This window comes from Xenopus laevis, chromosome 4L, assembly GCF_017654675.1.
Source record: "Xenopus laevis strain J_2021 chromosome 4L, Xenopus_laevis_v10.1, whole genome shotgun sequence".
NCBI lineage: Eukaryota > Metazoa > Chordata > Amphibia > Anura > Pipidae > Xenopus > Xenopus laevis.
In genome coordinates, this window is record NC_054377.1 from 107,192,776 (window position 1) to 107,209,544 (window position 16,769).

The window sequence follows — 16,769 nt, forward strand, 5'->3', positions numbered from 1 at the left end:
AGCTGGGTAAACGATCCCTATTAGGGCACTGACATTCGCTTTTACCTTACAGCAGCTTTTCCATATGTGTGGCATGTAAGAGACTCTTGTATAGCTTTTTTTACAATCAGTGTAGAAGCAAAGAATACTTTTTTAACAGATGATTATCTGCGCTTCTTATTGATAAGATCCATCAAATGTAAAGAGTAAAATAGATTTTTCACACAATAAACGCTAACATCTCCTTTTTTCTTCTTTCTACTCTCTTTTTAAAGGTACAGAAGCCAAAAGGTAAAAGAAAACTGATTGGCAGCAAGTACAAAACAGCACCTCTCTTTCTTCAGCCACAACCTCTGAACAAAGGATTTGCTTCGTTTTAGCTCTGTACAACACTAACCTTCCGTTTGTGACACTTCCAGTCTTATTATTTGAAAGCATTGTACATACACGCTATTCAGGTCTAACGTGACAAGATGCACCTGGACAGACCCGATCCATTTAATTAAACATCAGAGCTTCATGAAAATCCCTCTCATCCAAGTTATGTCATCTAGTGCTTCAGCTGAAGGCCTTGTGTAAAATCCATCACTGAAGAGTTTCTATGTACATTATTTTACTTATGCCACATGCTAAAGTGTCTGCACATGATGGTCCTGTAAAAAATGATAATGTTGAGTTTTTGTCAGCTTTCTGAACTTAACCTTAGTGGAGACATAATCCAGATCAAATATAGGCTGTAAAAGTTTTGTCTTTGCAGTCACCCAGTTGTTTATTTATTGCCATCCAGAAACATCTCACAATGTACCTTTTTATGGTGCTGTATCTCCAAACCCTTTGGGTGACTATCTCCATAGCAATGCAGCATGGACACTACGACGTATGCAAGACACTAACCAAGTCTGATGAGGGGATAGTTTGGGAATATATGGCCTGTCAGCCAGAATCTATTGAAATGACACAATATATGAAGGTAAAGCTGGATCCTCCAGACAGCACCTGCGGGGACCCTCCAGAAACTTTCTGTGCCATGGTAAGAGACAACATTTAGTATGCAGAGACACTGATATCTGTCAAGATAAATGCTCAGCCAATGCCAATACATACCTTTTTTGCCCATGTGCCACGGACAATAAATAAACCTCCTATAGTCAGGCAGATTATGAGTTAATTATGTATTTTCTTTTTATAAGTGACAATATGGAAATAGGGGTAAGACTGCTTACATCTAAATGATATACAGGTAACTATAGAATAGAGCAGTGATCCCCAACCAGTAGCTCGCGAGCAACATGTTGCTCTCCAACCCCTTGGATGTTGCTCCCAGTGGCCTCAAAGCAGGTGCTTATATACACAGGGGTTACTAAATGGCCAATCACAACCCTTATTTGGCACCCCAGGAACATTTTTCATGCATGTGTTGCTCCCCAACTCCTTTTACTTCTGTATGTGGCTCACGGGTTCTAAAGGTTGGGGATCCCTGGAATAGAGGAAAGAATTAAAAAAAAAGTTATGTGCATTGAATAGACACATATTAACTAAAGGGTGGATTTTCTGCTCACCTAACTCCACCTAAGTTCCAACAGCTCCTATTTGCTTCAAAGTGTAAATACACGGTTGCAAGCATATTGTGCCTAAATTTTGCTGGCATAAATTTTCTGTAAATGGTCTCTAACGAATTTTCCCCACACAATTGCTATAGAAATGATGTATGTGGGATTGTAGCCTAGAGTAGATGTAGATAAAGAGATGCAAAAGTCATAGCTCTCTTTATAGTGTTAGTTTTTCAACCTGAACCTTTTTCAAGAAAATACTCCAATTTGTAATTTTTGCCCTTTAGTAAATATGCCTCTTGTACTTGGGGCAACATGGTGCAATAATAGAAGCAAATTAAATGCAACAATGAGCCTAACACCACACGCCACTACTTGATATACTGTACACTACAATGTCACTTACATGCACCCATATCAAAGCTTTGTCATATGTGCAGGTTTGTAACACTAGCCTTTATAACTGTCCAATTGAGAAATTCACATCTTTCTTTCTCTGAACCACTTAAAGGGGACCTGTTACCCTAATAAATAATTCCAAATCTTATTATATGATGTTAGGCAAACAAAATAAACTTCACTTACACTATATAAATAATCTTGTTTATTTTAGTCTTGACATTCACAATCACATCAAGCATGCAGGTGCCATTTTGTGGACACTGTTATTAATGCAAGATTTGCATCTTCCCAAAATTTTGTTTATATGCCAGAATGGGGCATCTGATGCCCATGTCTATGCACTGGCTTCACAATTAGATGGTGAAGAGTAGGAATATAAGAGGGGAAAGTGAGGAGAGCAGTGACATCTAGGAAGTGTAGAATGGAAAGTGAAAGTTATTGCCTGCCCCGCCTCTATGCCTAAGGCTTAGAGGAGAGGCAGGCAATATATGATTGACAGCTGAGACTTTTAAACACGTTTATAACAGGTATGGATGTTTTAATTTTGATTCATGTATAATTTGAAAAGAAATGTTATTATAACGTTTTTTATGTCTGGGTGACAGGTTCCTTTTAAGAGCTGGTTGCTTTTCCACAATTTACATCACAGTTGCCATCTACTCTTAAAACACATGAACCTTAAATTGTCAACTCTATAGCTCTAACACTATGGAGGAGTAATGTAACCATGTAAAGGCACAGGGCCCGCAGGCCGAGTGCTGTTATAGAGGTCACATAACTCCAAGGTGACTTGTAATATATTTATCAATTTTAGCAGGTGGTATATTATTCATTATTATCTATAGTTATATGTATATGGGTTAGTCAAGAGCTTTCTCTCATTGCTGTTGAAAAATGGCTGGTACAAATGTGACATAAGGTATGATTTTCCAGCACTTTTTTGCAAAATAATAATTGCTAATGCTAGGCTTTTAGACAAGAAGTGTACAAGGGAAGAAAGTTCTAGAGATTACCATAATTCATAAACAGCAGGTTTTTAATTATGAAAAAGCACTCTATTTATAAGCATATACAGTGTGGTCCCATTTAGAAATCACCAAACTGTAGAAACTGCCCAAAACCTTAATCTGCCCCTTTGTGTTAAAATACTTTTTAATCTCATGGTTTGGTTGAGATAATTTTATGGGGTTTAAATGAATAATATTTCCTGAGAACTGGATCTGTAACTTAAAAACACTTTTATAGATCTATGTTCCATGTTCAGATTATTGGAAAACGCATTTCATAGGGTTAATAATTGGCACAAAAAAGTTAAAACATTAGCAGAATCGTGTATTTTCTTAGGGATTTTTTGAGCCTTTCCATGTATTATAGTGACTCCATCAAGGACTTCAGCATATTCTAGTTGGAAAACTTCTTTGGAAGAATAGCTCAGCTTTTATCATCTGTCTGTTCTTTGTGAGATATTTTTATCCGTTTCTTTCCTCTTTTCAGTATGGGTAAAATGGGCATTTATCGAGCCAACTCTCTTGCATGCAGCTTGATTGCTTCTCGTTCCCTTAATGTATTTAATTCTCCATGGAGACCGTCAAAACACTTGTGTTTATTTGATTACTTTCTCTTTGTCTGTTATATCCAAAATGCTAATGAGCCTTGCCATCAAGTAAATACTGCAGCTAAACTTTTCATTTTTAGGGCAGGTGCCCTGTGTCCAAGCCTCAAAGAAGCACATTGGCTAGAAAATAACTTTGGTAAATGGCATTCTGTTCTGCAGGTATATGGTATAATGAGAAACATCCAACCAGAATTAATCTGGGCTTGCACAAGATCTGCTTTCGGTCAGACAGACCAGGGCCAGAAATATGGGTAGGCCGAGAAACATGTACATTGGGTGCAACAATTGGGGGCTCCTGGAAAGTACCTCTTCTGTTGCCTACCATTTGTCTGGGCCCTTGTCCCCTCACTGGCATCTCTTCTTTTACGTTCCACCTCAGTGGTCAATGTAAAAACTGTAATGTCCGCAATAGCAAATCTAAAGAATATGCACACATATAGAAGGACCAGACCATATAACATTAGGTATGATTCATTAATCAAGTACAGTATGAAACACTTTGAAAATGACTGACTTACTGACTGTCCAACCAACAACCAAATACCCCCTAGCAGCAATCTGAGGAAAGCTGCATGTTGGAAATTAGAAGAAGCTCATTAATTAGAAGTTTAGTTAATTATCTGAACAAACAACATTTTGGGAGTTATTTATCACAGGTCGAATCTTAGAGTCTAGACCTCGAATAACTCACAGCTCGAAGGTTTCTATTTAAGAAAAAAACTTGAATGTAAAAAACTTGAATCAGTGTAGTCGGGGTGAAAAACTCGAATACTCGAATTGGTGGAAAAAAACTCGAATGGATCAAGATTTTGGGCGAAACTCCCTAAAAAACGTGAACATCACGAAGGTTATTAACATCCAAGGTTCAAGTGACCACTGCCATTGACTTCTACATGATCTCGACAGGTTTTAGATGCTGTAGATTTAAGCTATTTCCAGCTTAACGGGAAAAAAAATCTCGAAAAAATTGAGTTTTTTAAAAAAAACTCAAAAAAGTTTTTTTACCCGAAAATTCAATTTTTGACTAAAAAAAAATACCCTTGAAAACTCCAATTTTTGTGGAAAACACAACTCAACCTTTGAAAATAGCCCCTTTTGTGTTAGAATTAAATTTTGGTGGAAAAATCTGTCAACATTGCATTCAGTCATCAAAAGGTTGTTCATTTTAGCCTCTTGCAGTTCCATTGGAAATAAAGGTTTGTGCCAAGTTTGAAAAATGCTAATCAATATTCTCATGGGAAAGTCTGCCAAAATTTGTTTTAAAAAGGATGAAATGAGAAAATAGATGAAATAGAAATGCATTAAAAGTGAGTTGGAAATTACAGTTCCATCAAAGCCGGATTTTATAAATAGTTGAAGAATAAAAATTGGCGCATTTTAACAAATTCACTATTGCAATGGGTTATAAATAGGGAGACAAGTACTTTAGTGATGTCGCCATTAGTATGGAGCAGTTCTGCTTCTTTTAAAATCAGATACTGTATTTGAAGCAAGTGAGACAAAATAGAAATAGAAATCATGTATGTTTAAGCTGGGAAGCTGGTGTTGTACTTTTATATGTCTCCATTCATTACTTATACCTGTCCTCTGCCGTTCAGTTCCATTAGTGGATATAGAGTAGCCAAGCTTTATTTCAGAGGGCAGAAGAGAGAATGGCGTGTTCTATATACAATGTAAGGAAACAGATATCCCATATGCAGGGAGTTGCCAGGTAACATCAGAGTTATTTTTACTGATCAATTGTTCCATGTGGTGTTATCATTTACTTTAGCCAAGTGCTCTGTGTGACATGTATTGGTTGGGAGTGGTTATATTGTGGCAACTACTGTTCAGTTGTTTCTTTGCAGAAAATTCATCACAGATAAAATTATTTAGCATTAACTGTTGCACACAGTGCTTGGACATACATAGAGATACCTCTCAATACCTCGTTGTGCATTTTCACCCAACTGAACCTTACATTTACATTTTGATCATTTTTATCTCATGAAGTAGAGTCCTGCGCGGAACAAATTTCTAAGACCTGGACCAGACCCAAACCCAAAACCTGTAGCCCGCGACCCCAACCGCAAACTGCATATTTACCCACTTTAATCTGCTACCCAACCCGGACCCACAACAACCTTATCCGAAATGCGTCCCACAAACCACCGACCACCATCAAACAGGAAGTGATGTTGCTGCAAACTGGAAGTAACATCATCAAAAGTGGGCAGGGACAGAAACAAGTTTTGTAAAATTTTAAAAGGAGTAAAATATATACAATATAACATAAGAAAACAAATTTAGATGAGACCAGCAATCTGACCAGCAACCCGCAGACCCGCAACCCACAGACCCGCATCAATACCCACACCTGAAAATCCTACCCTCATTCCGCATGGTACCCGCTTTTTTTGAAGGTTCCCGTTGCAGGACACTGGAGTGCTGCCTTCTGAAACAATATAAACCATCAAAAGTACATTTACATGGTTTGCTTGTGTAAGTTGTGTGATCCAAAACATACACCATATAGAGGTGCCATAAGCCACAGAAGGAGCACATTTTCACTAGACATTTGGTGCAGATATCTTACCATGTCTCACTGTGCCACTCCATTTTAACAGATCCATTATCACACCTTCCATTGAACTTAAAGCTTGGGCCTCTCCTGTAGCGTGCTGTGTAAGATGAACAATAGCAAATGTGTTAGTTTAAATATATTCACTGCCAAAAATTCAATTTATTCTTAGCACATGGATAAATATAATATTTAGCATTTTTGCTGCAGTAAAAGAAATGGCACCATGAAAATTCTCACCTTTCTTGTTAAAATCATTTCCCACCTTATTAACATATTTAATACAGGTACTGTATACTGAATTAATGTTAAACCCTAGCCAAAAAGGAAAACAACAATAAAGACATATCCTTTTATCGAAGGGAAATGAACATTGACAATATCTATGACCCTTTGCAGTGCTCAATAAATATGGGAGCACAAATGGAACTGCATTGGACTCTTACCATTGTTGATTGGTTGCATGTACGGTATTTATTTACAATGGACTCAAATTACAGAAGTGAAGATCAACCAGTTAGAAAGTCTTAAATCCAATATAAAATACAGCTTGCAAATTAGATTTTTTTCTTTAGTTTTATAAACTAAAGATTCCAATTTTTAAAATTTTGAGAAAAAACTTGAATGTCAGGACATTCCATAGACTAAAACAGCAGTTCAGCAGATTTTACCTGTAGGTGGCGAATAGATGAATTTTGAGTTCTTAAAGGGCCATCGTATGATAAATCTCGAAAATTGAATTACATTTTTTTTTAAAAAAACTCATCAAATTTTAACAATTCCCTAGTCGAATTTGACAGTTCTGGCCATAAAAAAACTAAAAAATTCGAATTTGAATTTTCTATTCGACCCTTGATAAATCTACCCCATGGTGTTAAGGCAGTGTCATGCTAGTTTTCAGAGGTAAAGTGAAATTTAAATACATAAATGATTTGATAAAAAGTGTTTCCACTTGATTCTACTGTAAGAAATTTCTCTTGACACCGTGTACAAGAGTGCAGAGGTAAGAAATGTTTAATACATTGGTTTGTATCCTAATGTTCCCTTTAGGGCAGAGACAGATGTGAAGATTCGGGGAGATTTAGTCGCCCGGCAACTAAACAACTTTTCTTTGTGCGACTAATCTCCCTGAAAAGCCTTCCAGACAGCTAGAATCTAAATCGCCGACGGGATGCCACTCAGATCGCCCCATTTTCCGAAGTCGCATGAAGTTGCGTCACGAGGAAACTTCGGGCAACTTTGAAAATGAATCGCTCCAATTGCCATCCCGTCGAAGATTTAGATTCTAGCTGGCACCAAAGTTTTCGGGGTGAGATAAGTCGCCTGAAGAAGAGGCGATTAGTCTCCCCAAATCCAAATCTCCCCAAATCTTCGCGTCTGTCTCTGCCCTTAGCATAAGTATGACAAAGAGTGGAATAATTTTCAATATTGAAGTGAATCATTCTTGGTCTGCATCATTCTTTACAGTTTACAAACATCACTACACTGAACAGTGTGCATCGTGCTCCTTGCATCCAGCTTCACTGTGCAGAGCAATCTGTATAAGAATAACCACAGACAGCACATCAATAACTTTTTAAAGGGCATGTAAAGGCCCTTTAATGAAAAAGAAACCTATCTCCAATATACTTTAATTAAAAAATGTGTACCGTTTTTATGTGAAACCTGACTGTATGCAGTGAAATTCTCGATTCATTTACTGCTGTGGATAGGAATTAACACAGAAAAGTAAGGAGCCAATGAGCAATAAGTTACATTTATGGACATTCAAAAGGCATAAACTTATATAACAAAACACTGAAGCCAGAGGGATACTTATATGACAAAGTATCCACCCTATACTTCAAAGCAAACCAGTTCAGTGTCAAATCCCAGCAATGTATCAAGTGTTTAAAACGTAACATTTAATCTACTAATTAAAAGGTTGCAAAGCGCTCCAAACCACACACCCACTGCTGTTGAAAACTCCCAGCAGTGCTGGACAACTGTCCATAAAAAACAATTAATTAAAAACTGCAAATGGTGGACCAGTGAGGTAAGTATACGTTTTAATGCGAAGCCTAGTTAAGGTCAAATGTGCGTAAATCTAGAGGGTAGCAACACCCGCTCCCACCCTTCCGTCTTCTGCCCCAGAGTGCCAATGCTACCTAACTACGTAGGGACAGGGTGGAAGCTAGACTTCTCACCGTCCACCAATGCCGCCCAACGCGTTTCGCCGATTAACTCGGCTTCTTCAGGGGCATTAGTGGCGAGCGCTCCTCGTCCAAAAGTTTAAATAGAGAGTCGTTACTCATTTACTCGCGTATCGCGAGATTTCGCATACCGCCTACTTACGGGTCTGTGACGTGGCGAAAGGAATATTTGACAGACCGCGAGCTTCCGGACACTTGTAAAGACGCGGCACAAGAGGGCAGAGCTAATGATGTGTCTGCCAGTTCTTGCTTCAATTTTACTTATTGTGCATGCGATGACTTTATGTGCCATAAACAGCGAAATTCTCTTACAGGGGAATTATGTATAAACAAAAAAGAAGAAAGGAAAAGAAAGAGAGGACCAAAATAATATAAATGAATCGATAAAAACCAAACAGAGGGGGGGGCTCATGATGGATCTTTTAATCTATAAATAGTCCCAGCAAAACGCTGTCATTACAAAGAAAGTAGTCGAGAGGCAGTCCCCCACGTTGAGCCATCCCTATTAAAAAAGATGCCCAAGAAGTGAGTGTAGAGTATCCACATTAGGGAAAGTATGTATAAGTTTTTTATCAATGTCCCCAATTCTCGTGGTATGTTGAAAATGTTCAACTGCAAAGAATTTCATGGTGTTAGCATTACCCTCATGTATCTCGTTAATATGGACAGCTACTGAAGTATTTCGTTTGTTTCTAACATCGCCTATATGTTCTAGAATTCTCCTCCTTAATTCCCGACAAGTTTTTCCAACATATAGCTTTGGGCAAGGACACCTCATGATATAGACTACTCCTGATGTTTTGCAGTTCATGAAATGTGATAACTTGTATTCCTCTATGTCCATCCGACCCTGTTGCTACCCTCTAGATTTACGCACATTTGACCTTAACTAGGCTTCGCATTTAAACGTATACTTACCTCACTGGTCCACCATTTGCAGTTTTTAATTAATTGTTTTTTATGGACAGTTGTCCAGCACTGCTGGGAGTTTTCAACAGCAGTGGGTGTGTGGTTTGGAGCGCTTTGCAACCTTTTAATTAGTAGATTAAATATTATGTTTTAAACACTTGATACATTGCTGGGATTTGACACTGAACTGGTTTGCTTTGAAGTATAGGGTGGATACTTTGTCATATAAGTATCCCTCTGGCTTCAGTGTTTTGTTATATATGTGGATAGGAATTGTCAGAACGGCTGAGCAGGGAAACAATCATACTTATGAACAGCAGGGGGAGCCCCGCCTTACTTCCCAGCCATGCAGAACTCAAGCAGCTTTGTTTGTGACGATCCTTAAGCAGCCCAGACCACACTGAGCATGTGCACAGTCTTGGTCTTGAAAAAAGATGTTTAACAAAGTTACAAGATGGTGACCCCCTGTAGCCAACTTTGAAAGCATAAATTATTTGTTTGATTAGGCTTGTGGTGCAGTAAGTTCATGTTTATATTTAGTATACCAAATACAGCATTTTTAGCCTTATTCTATTTTAGACTTTACATGCCCTTTAAGTGGTAAACATGGAGCACATACTTCACTTGTCTATGTTCTCCCTTTATTAAGGAATATGAGTTCTGAATCTCCACATTGAGGGAAATCAAAGAGAAGTATGGAGATAAAGTAATAAACTGATAACTCTCTAACTGATCTTTCTGTACTAATGTGGGTCATGATGTTCAGGTTTGAAAGTCTGACAGACAGGAGATTATTTTGTAACTGTGCTGTTGGAAATCCACATTAAGATGTCATGTTTCTTACTGAGTAAGTCTGCCACATGGATTAGTAGACATTTTGACACTGACAGTGCTTCAATGAATTGGTATGGCCTCATTAAAAGGGAGACAATTAAGAAATTGAACATTTTGAATTGCATTATACAGGTATGGGACTTGTTATCCAGAATGCTTTGGATCTTTCCATAATTTGGATCGTCATACCTTAAATCTACTATAAAACCATAAATATTAAACAAACCCAATAGGCTGTTTTTGCTTTCAAAAAGGATTAATTATATCTTAGTTTGGATCAAGTGCAAGGTACTGTTTTATTGTTACAGAGAAAAAGGAAATACGTTTTAACATTTGGATTATTTGGATAAAATTGAGTCTATGGGAGATAGCCTTTTCGTAATTTGGAGATTTCTGGATAGCGGGTTTCCAGATACAGGCTCTCATACTGTACTGAAATAAAAAAAAAAATCTAAATATGATCAGTTAAAAATGCTGTACCATTTATTTTCACTATCCTAAAAAATCCTAAAAAAATTGTGCCTTCAATGTCACCCTAATTGGCTTTCAAGATGGACTGAGGTTTGTCTAGGAAATCAAATGGGTATTCTCTCAAAATTTCATCCTAACTGGCCTTAGGGCTGAGCTTCCCTGCCACTGCTCCAAGACCCCCCCCCCCATGGGCACAGCCCTATAATTGGGATAGCACTTCCATAATAGAATAAAATAACTAAATAATGTACAGCACATAGCATTTCCTTTTCTAGCTCTGAAAGTCATGTTTCTTGTAGTTCCCAAAATTCAGAAGCTTGTCAAACTCTTTAGAAAGCTGCTCATAAGGGATACCAGAGTTTACAATATAACTTCTTGCTACTATAACCTCTGTCCCAACATCTTACATATTCTGTTCTGATTATTGTAATGACCTCTTCATAAAGTATCTGAGCAAGCTTTGCTTTTGCTATGGATCATTATCATCATTGATGTTACATAGCTACTACTGTATGTCCGTCTGTAACTAAAACTTTCAAAAGTATCTTGCATAGGTATTGCGTACTTTATATACTCAAATCACACACAAGAACATGGGGGTAATGTTTTATTTTTTAAAAGTTAAAGTATATTGAAATAGTCTCTTTAAGGACACTTTTTATTTGCATTTTAGTGTCACATATGATTTAAGATGTATATACAGGTAAGGGACACGTATCCAGAATGCTCAGGTTTTCCATATAAGGGAACTTTCTGTATCAAAAACCTTAGTCTACTAAACAATATTTTAAACATTAATAGTCTTGTTTAAATAGGCTTGTTTTGTCTCCAATAAATATTAATTATATGTTAGTTGGATTCATGTACAAGGTATTGTTATATTACTACAGAGCAAAGGAAAATTGTTTATAAAAATTTGAATAGAGGGGGTCTATGTAGGGTAGGGGGGAAAGGGTTTTTTAAGTTTAGAGTTGAATTCTCCTCTAAAATGGAGTCTACGGGAAATGGCCTTCCCGTAATTCAGAGCTTTCTGGATAACAGGTTTCTGGATAATGGATCCCGTACCTGTTTTACATTAAATTTAAACCTGCCAGTAATGGGTTACTACATTGCCAGCAGAGTTGGTGAGCAGGTTGAATATGTATAGTGTTCACATGTAACTGGGCCAGGCTGCTGGTGCCTACTGACACATTGTGGATACGCTTGGTTAGAGACTATTGCTGTAATAGAGCTCATAACTCTGCTCACTTTATCTCAGTAACATCTGTTCACTGTCTGAAGAGCAGTAACAGGGAATCCGCACAAAAATTACTGTTTGGTAAAATGCTGCTTCTCTGGGTGCTTAGTCTTGTGTCTAGCATTTGTTTGGTTTAACCTGACTGCAGGTATTAATATAACATTTTATATGTACAATGTATCGCACCAAAGTGGCTAATGAAGGGTGCTCAGTACTGTAAGAGCAGAGGGAACTCTGGGACTGGCTATGTCGGGGGGAAGGATTGGTTAAGGGCACTAAAAGTGGGCTGGTATAACAGGGAATGTCTTACGCTCCTCCTCTTGCGACATCACAGGCAACTAGATGGATGTGCAAGCTTGGCAATGTGTCTGGTCTCCCATAGAGACCGGTCATCCCACCCCCTGCCCATTGCACTTATTATAGTATACTGTATTTTGTTATATAAAGGGACTTTTTTCCATATGTAAAAATGATGTTATCTGTAATACTATTAGAAGTGTTTTGTCACAGCTGCTGGGCGCTGGCGGATAATTGTTTTTGGTCCTTGCTATTTGTGGCTAGTCAATAAGGGTTTCTCTTTACATGCCCACCACAGCTGCAGGGGTGGCATCTGGGGCAACCTATGTGTGGTATAACATTAGAAGGGAAAACTAAATCCTGTGTTTAATTGCTAATGTTATTTAAATCTGATGCAATGGTAATGTTTATATTACACACCAGCGACTGCCTCCCCACAGTCAAGCCTCAGTGAGGCAACTTCGGGCGACTATAGAAAACGCATTGCCGTGTGTGTATTAGCACAGGCGACTTTTCATTGTAGCCTATGGGGAAAAACGCTGAGGCAGTTCGGGAAGATAGTCGCTCAGAAGACGAAGCGATTAGTCGCCATGCGACAAAATCTCCCCGAATCTCCTTGTGTGGCCTACCCTTAGACAATTTTTTCCCATCCATGTTCGCCAATATGGTAGGTATGCTCTACCTGCAACTGTTGGACTGCACTTAAAGTCTACTCCTATGCCATTTAGGGTGCAGTGGGGTATCTACCGGGGGAGCAGGGGGTGTGATTAGGCCAGGGCCTGCACCCCCTCAGGGCCACCAGTTGCGTTACTGTTAAGGTGGGTTACTATGATGCCCCAGAGCATGCAAAATTCCCTCTACAATAGATAATTGTTATTAAAACTAAATGTATTAGTGGGTTTAAAGCTAGAGTTTTTCAAGTGTGCTATACAGCCATTTGGACCAACTTTTCATATGCAGTGCTAAATTAAGATGTGTTTGTTTTTCTGGAATAGGTTAAATCAGTCATTGATGCTTGTTCTTCAGGTCAAGCTTCCCTTGGAGGTCCAACCTTTGGCCAGCCTTAACTTATAATAACTTTACAGATATAGGACAATATCAGTGTATCCATCCTGCAGCTTTAGTTCCATCACTATCTAATAGAGCAAAAGTTTTCAAACCAACTTTCACGCTAATATACCTTTAGCCATTCTCTCTAACAACCATGCAGACTGAGCCAACACTATCTCTGCTCTAATGCCCACGCTCAGTTTGGAAACCGCTGGGTTGAAGGCTAATGTGTTTGTATGCATTTCTGGAACCCAAGGTATCATCTATATAGAACTACAATTCACATTAATTGTGCCTGCTTAATCAGACTTAATTAGGGCTTACCTAAAAAGTGAATAGTTGGGTTGGGGGTATGTATATGCATAACATGACATGACTAGAATCAGTGGGGAGAATGCCCTGTATACCCCAGTTTGCAAAACAGAGTTATGTTCTAGGACATTGCTAAACCCGTCCTAATTATGCTAAAATGTTTATCCAAAGAGCCCAGGATAATTCATATGAAAAATACACTGTACCAATAACCTTTCTTCTTACACCTTCTATGAAAGATGAAAGTGATCAAATATTTTTAATTAGCTGCAGTTTATTCCTGTGTACAAACTTATCCCTGGATGGAGTTCTGATGTATTTTATGAGAACTCCTATACCACCTGCAAATGTCTCTCTATCCAACCCTTTGTTTCTGGCAGGGGAATCTCTGAAACACAGTTTTCTGCTTGGGTTTGTAAAAAACACAGGGCTCTAATATATTTATATTTTAGCAAAGATACCATGATGTTTGTTTTGTGTTTGTGCAAACTGAGAAGCCCTAATGCGTTTGTTCGACCCCTGGAGAATGGACGTAATGTAACTAATCTGCAATGTATCTCTCTCAGATATAAACTAATCTGGGTCTGACAGCAGAGACAGCTGGATATTCAATTACCAGTAATGACACTGTTCGGTGAGAGCAGGAGATACATTCTCTGCCTGTTCTGACACGTTGTCATTTTGCATTATATTAGCAGCCTTCGCATTGGTTAGAGAGATGCGATCTCCAATGTGATAAATAATGTGTGATAAATATTTGATTTATATGCTAGTATATTTAGCTGCCATTAAAATGATTGGCAGTGTCAGCAAATTGTAGATGATGAAAATGCTTTTGTGATATCCTCCCAAAGTTTAGTTGCTTAGGAGGGTTACTTGTTCCATTCATCACATTCTACAGCACAGGAATTTAGATTTTCTGGTTTGAGGCTTCCCCTTTGTAAAGAATATTCACACCCAGATTGCATGACAAATGCCCTTCAACCTGGGCCCCCATTCACATTTCGGGTATTGATTTCTTTAAGCCTGAATTAAACCTTTTGGAGTTATCATCATGTGAGATGTCAGGGACCAAGTTACAAGGCCAAATAGTCTCATGATGTGGGATAAAGGGCTGCCTTTCTGGTTATAGTAGGCTAGTTCCATCTTAGCTCCATACTCCTCTGACCTTTTCAGAAGATCTCATGGTTTCTAAGGTTTCCTTAATGTTCTGTACTTGTACAAGTATGGAATCCATTATCCAGAAACCCATTATCAAGAAAGCTAAGAATTACAGAAAGGCTGTCTCCTATTGACTCCTTTTAATCCAAATAATCTACATTTTTAAAAACAATTTCCTTGTACTTAACCCAAACTAAGATATAACTAAACCTTAAGGTATGAATTATGGAAAGATCCGTTATCCAGAAAAGTCCAGGTCCAGAGCATTCAGGATTACAGTTCCTATACCTGTATTGCAAGAACCACAAGTACATTATTACCACTGCTTACTAATCCATTCAATTAATGAAGGAGATTTGTGTTTTCATTTTGAACTGTTTTATATTATTAGCCTTCCTTTCCTGATTTTATCAAGTGTACAAGGATAATTAAGCCCTAGCAAGAAGATAGCTTATAGATACTGTAGTTTGAGTTAAAGCCTGACAGTTGCAGATATTTAGATATTTCAAGTCTGCATAAAAATGAACTCCAATTTCAAAATTTCTTTACTAAAGTCTACATCATAATAAAGTTTTTTATTTCAAGCAAACTACCCATTTAAACAATTATTGTAGACTGGCCACACATGGGCATGTCATTTTATAGAGATATACATATGTATATATGTTGGTTATGTGAATTAATGATATCACCAAGAATTCATTAGCTCAGGGAGGCTAATAAAAATCTTGGATTCTGCAACTAATTTTAAATTAGGCAATTAGCCTCTTGAGTTGTCCTAGAATCATGCATCTTTTGAATAGATAGAGGATAGGATGGGAAACTGAAGGTATTGGCTGTGAATGTGAATGCTGGCTGTGTTATCTATTGGCCAGTTGGGAGATGCAATTTCCCTGCTTTAGTTAAGAGAATTGCCACAAGCCAGCCATTAGTTATGTTCTTGTATTACCAGTAGAAATGCATGCCTATGATATCATATTAGTGGAAGCTTATGTACTTAGTCCAAACTTGAAAATGTATTTTTCCTTGCCGTGGAGAAATAAAGCTAAAGGGAGTCCATTTTCATTCTCCCTCCCCTTCTTTTACTTATGGGTACAAATATCTTGAGTGATGTACAATTGTACAATTTGGTAACATCATTTGTGAACTATGTAGCCAATTAAATAATAGGATATATATTTTTTTATAGCCACTCCGCTTAAAATCAGTCCATTTTGTAATATGAAGAATATTGTTTAAAAGGTCAAACCTAACATATCAGACATATCAGGGAAATGGTACTAGTTTCAATAACAGCACCGAATGTTATACTTCAGGAAAGCCATTATATTGTCATGATGTATCCGTGCAGAAAATGTATTTCTGTCTTTCAACACCTAAACTGTAAAATAACAGTTGTAGAGATTTGGATGACATAACAATTACAGGACAAAGGCAACATCAAAGTTACAGATAGAATTATTTCTAGGTTTTCTTCAGAACAACTGCAAGGGGCAAATTTTAACATCCACATTTGCCAAAACTTTTTGGGTTTTTTGACATTTTTTTTTTACCTTCACAACATATCTAATGCTTTTGGTAAAACTTCACCACCCCCCCAATTTCCCCATAACTACTAACACAAGCATGCCTTACACTCCACACCCCCTAAATACCACTGAAATTTGTCCTTTAACATACCTCCCAACATTTTGGAAGTAAAAAGAGGGACGAAAAAAAAATTTCTGCACGTAACGCAGCAATTTTTTGACTACACCCCTTTATGTGGCCACACCCCCTAATTACCATGTTTGTTTTACAAAATTTGGCAGGTTATGAAAGTTTGAAAATATTTCTCCTTATCTAAACTGTGTTTTTGTGTCTCAAAATTGTTACAAAGTATCTTATTTGCACCTGTTAGCTGTTCTGGGCTCTCTGCTAAAAGCCAATTAAGTGAGAAACTTTGTTTCTTTTTCTGGCTGTTCAGTGCAGAGAAAAGAGGGACTTTCCAGTACAAATGAGGGAATGCGGGTTGAGCTGTCAAAAGAGGGACTGTCCCTCCAAAAAAGGGACAGTTGGGAGGTATGCCTTTAATAAATGGCCCTCTAAGTGTTTCAGGATACACCCACATGGTGTCAAAAATTACTTATTTCTTAGTTCACATTTACATTAATTTCCTGTTAATGTCCATTAAATGTAAAATATGAATATGGGAAGTTCT

General features: G+C 37.8%; 1 protein-coding gene across 5 annotated transcripts in view; it reads left to right on the forward strand.

The window, feature by feature from the left end:
* LOC108714430 (netrin-G1) overlaps positions 1 to 16,769 on the forward strand; it is a 152,970-nt gene that overhangs the window by 17,595 nt on the left and 118,606 nt on the right. For all 5 annotated transcript variants that reach the window (XM_041590580.1, XM_018258648.2, XM_041590581.1 and 2 more), the window contains exon 2: positions 255 to 1,009. In XM_041590580.1, the coding sequence (XP_041446514.1) occupies positions 779 to 1,009 (231 nt within the window). In that variant the 5' untranslated portion in view covers positions 255 to 778. The remainder of the gene's footprint in view (positions 1 to 254; positions 1,010 to 16,769) is intronic.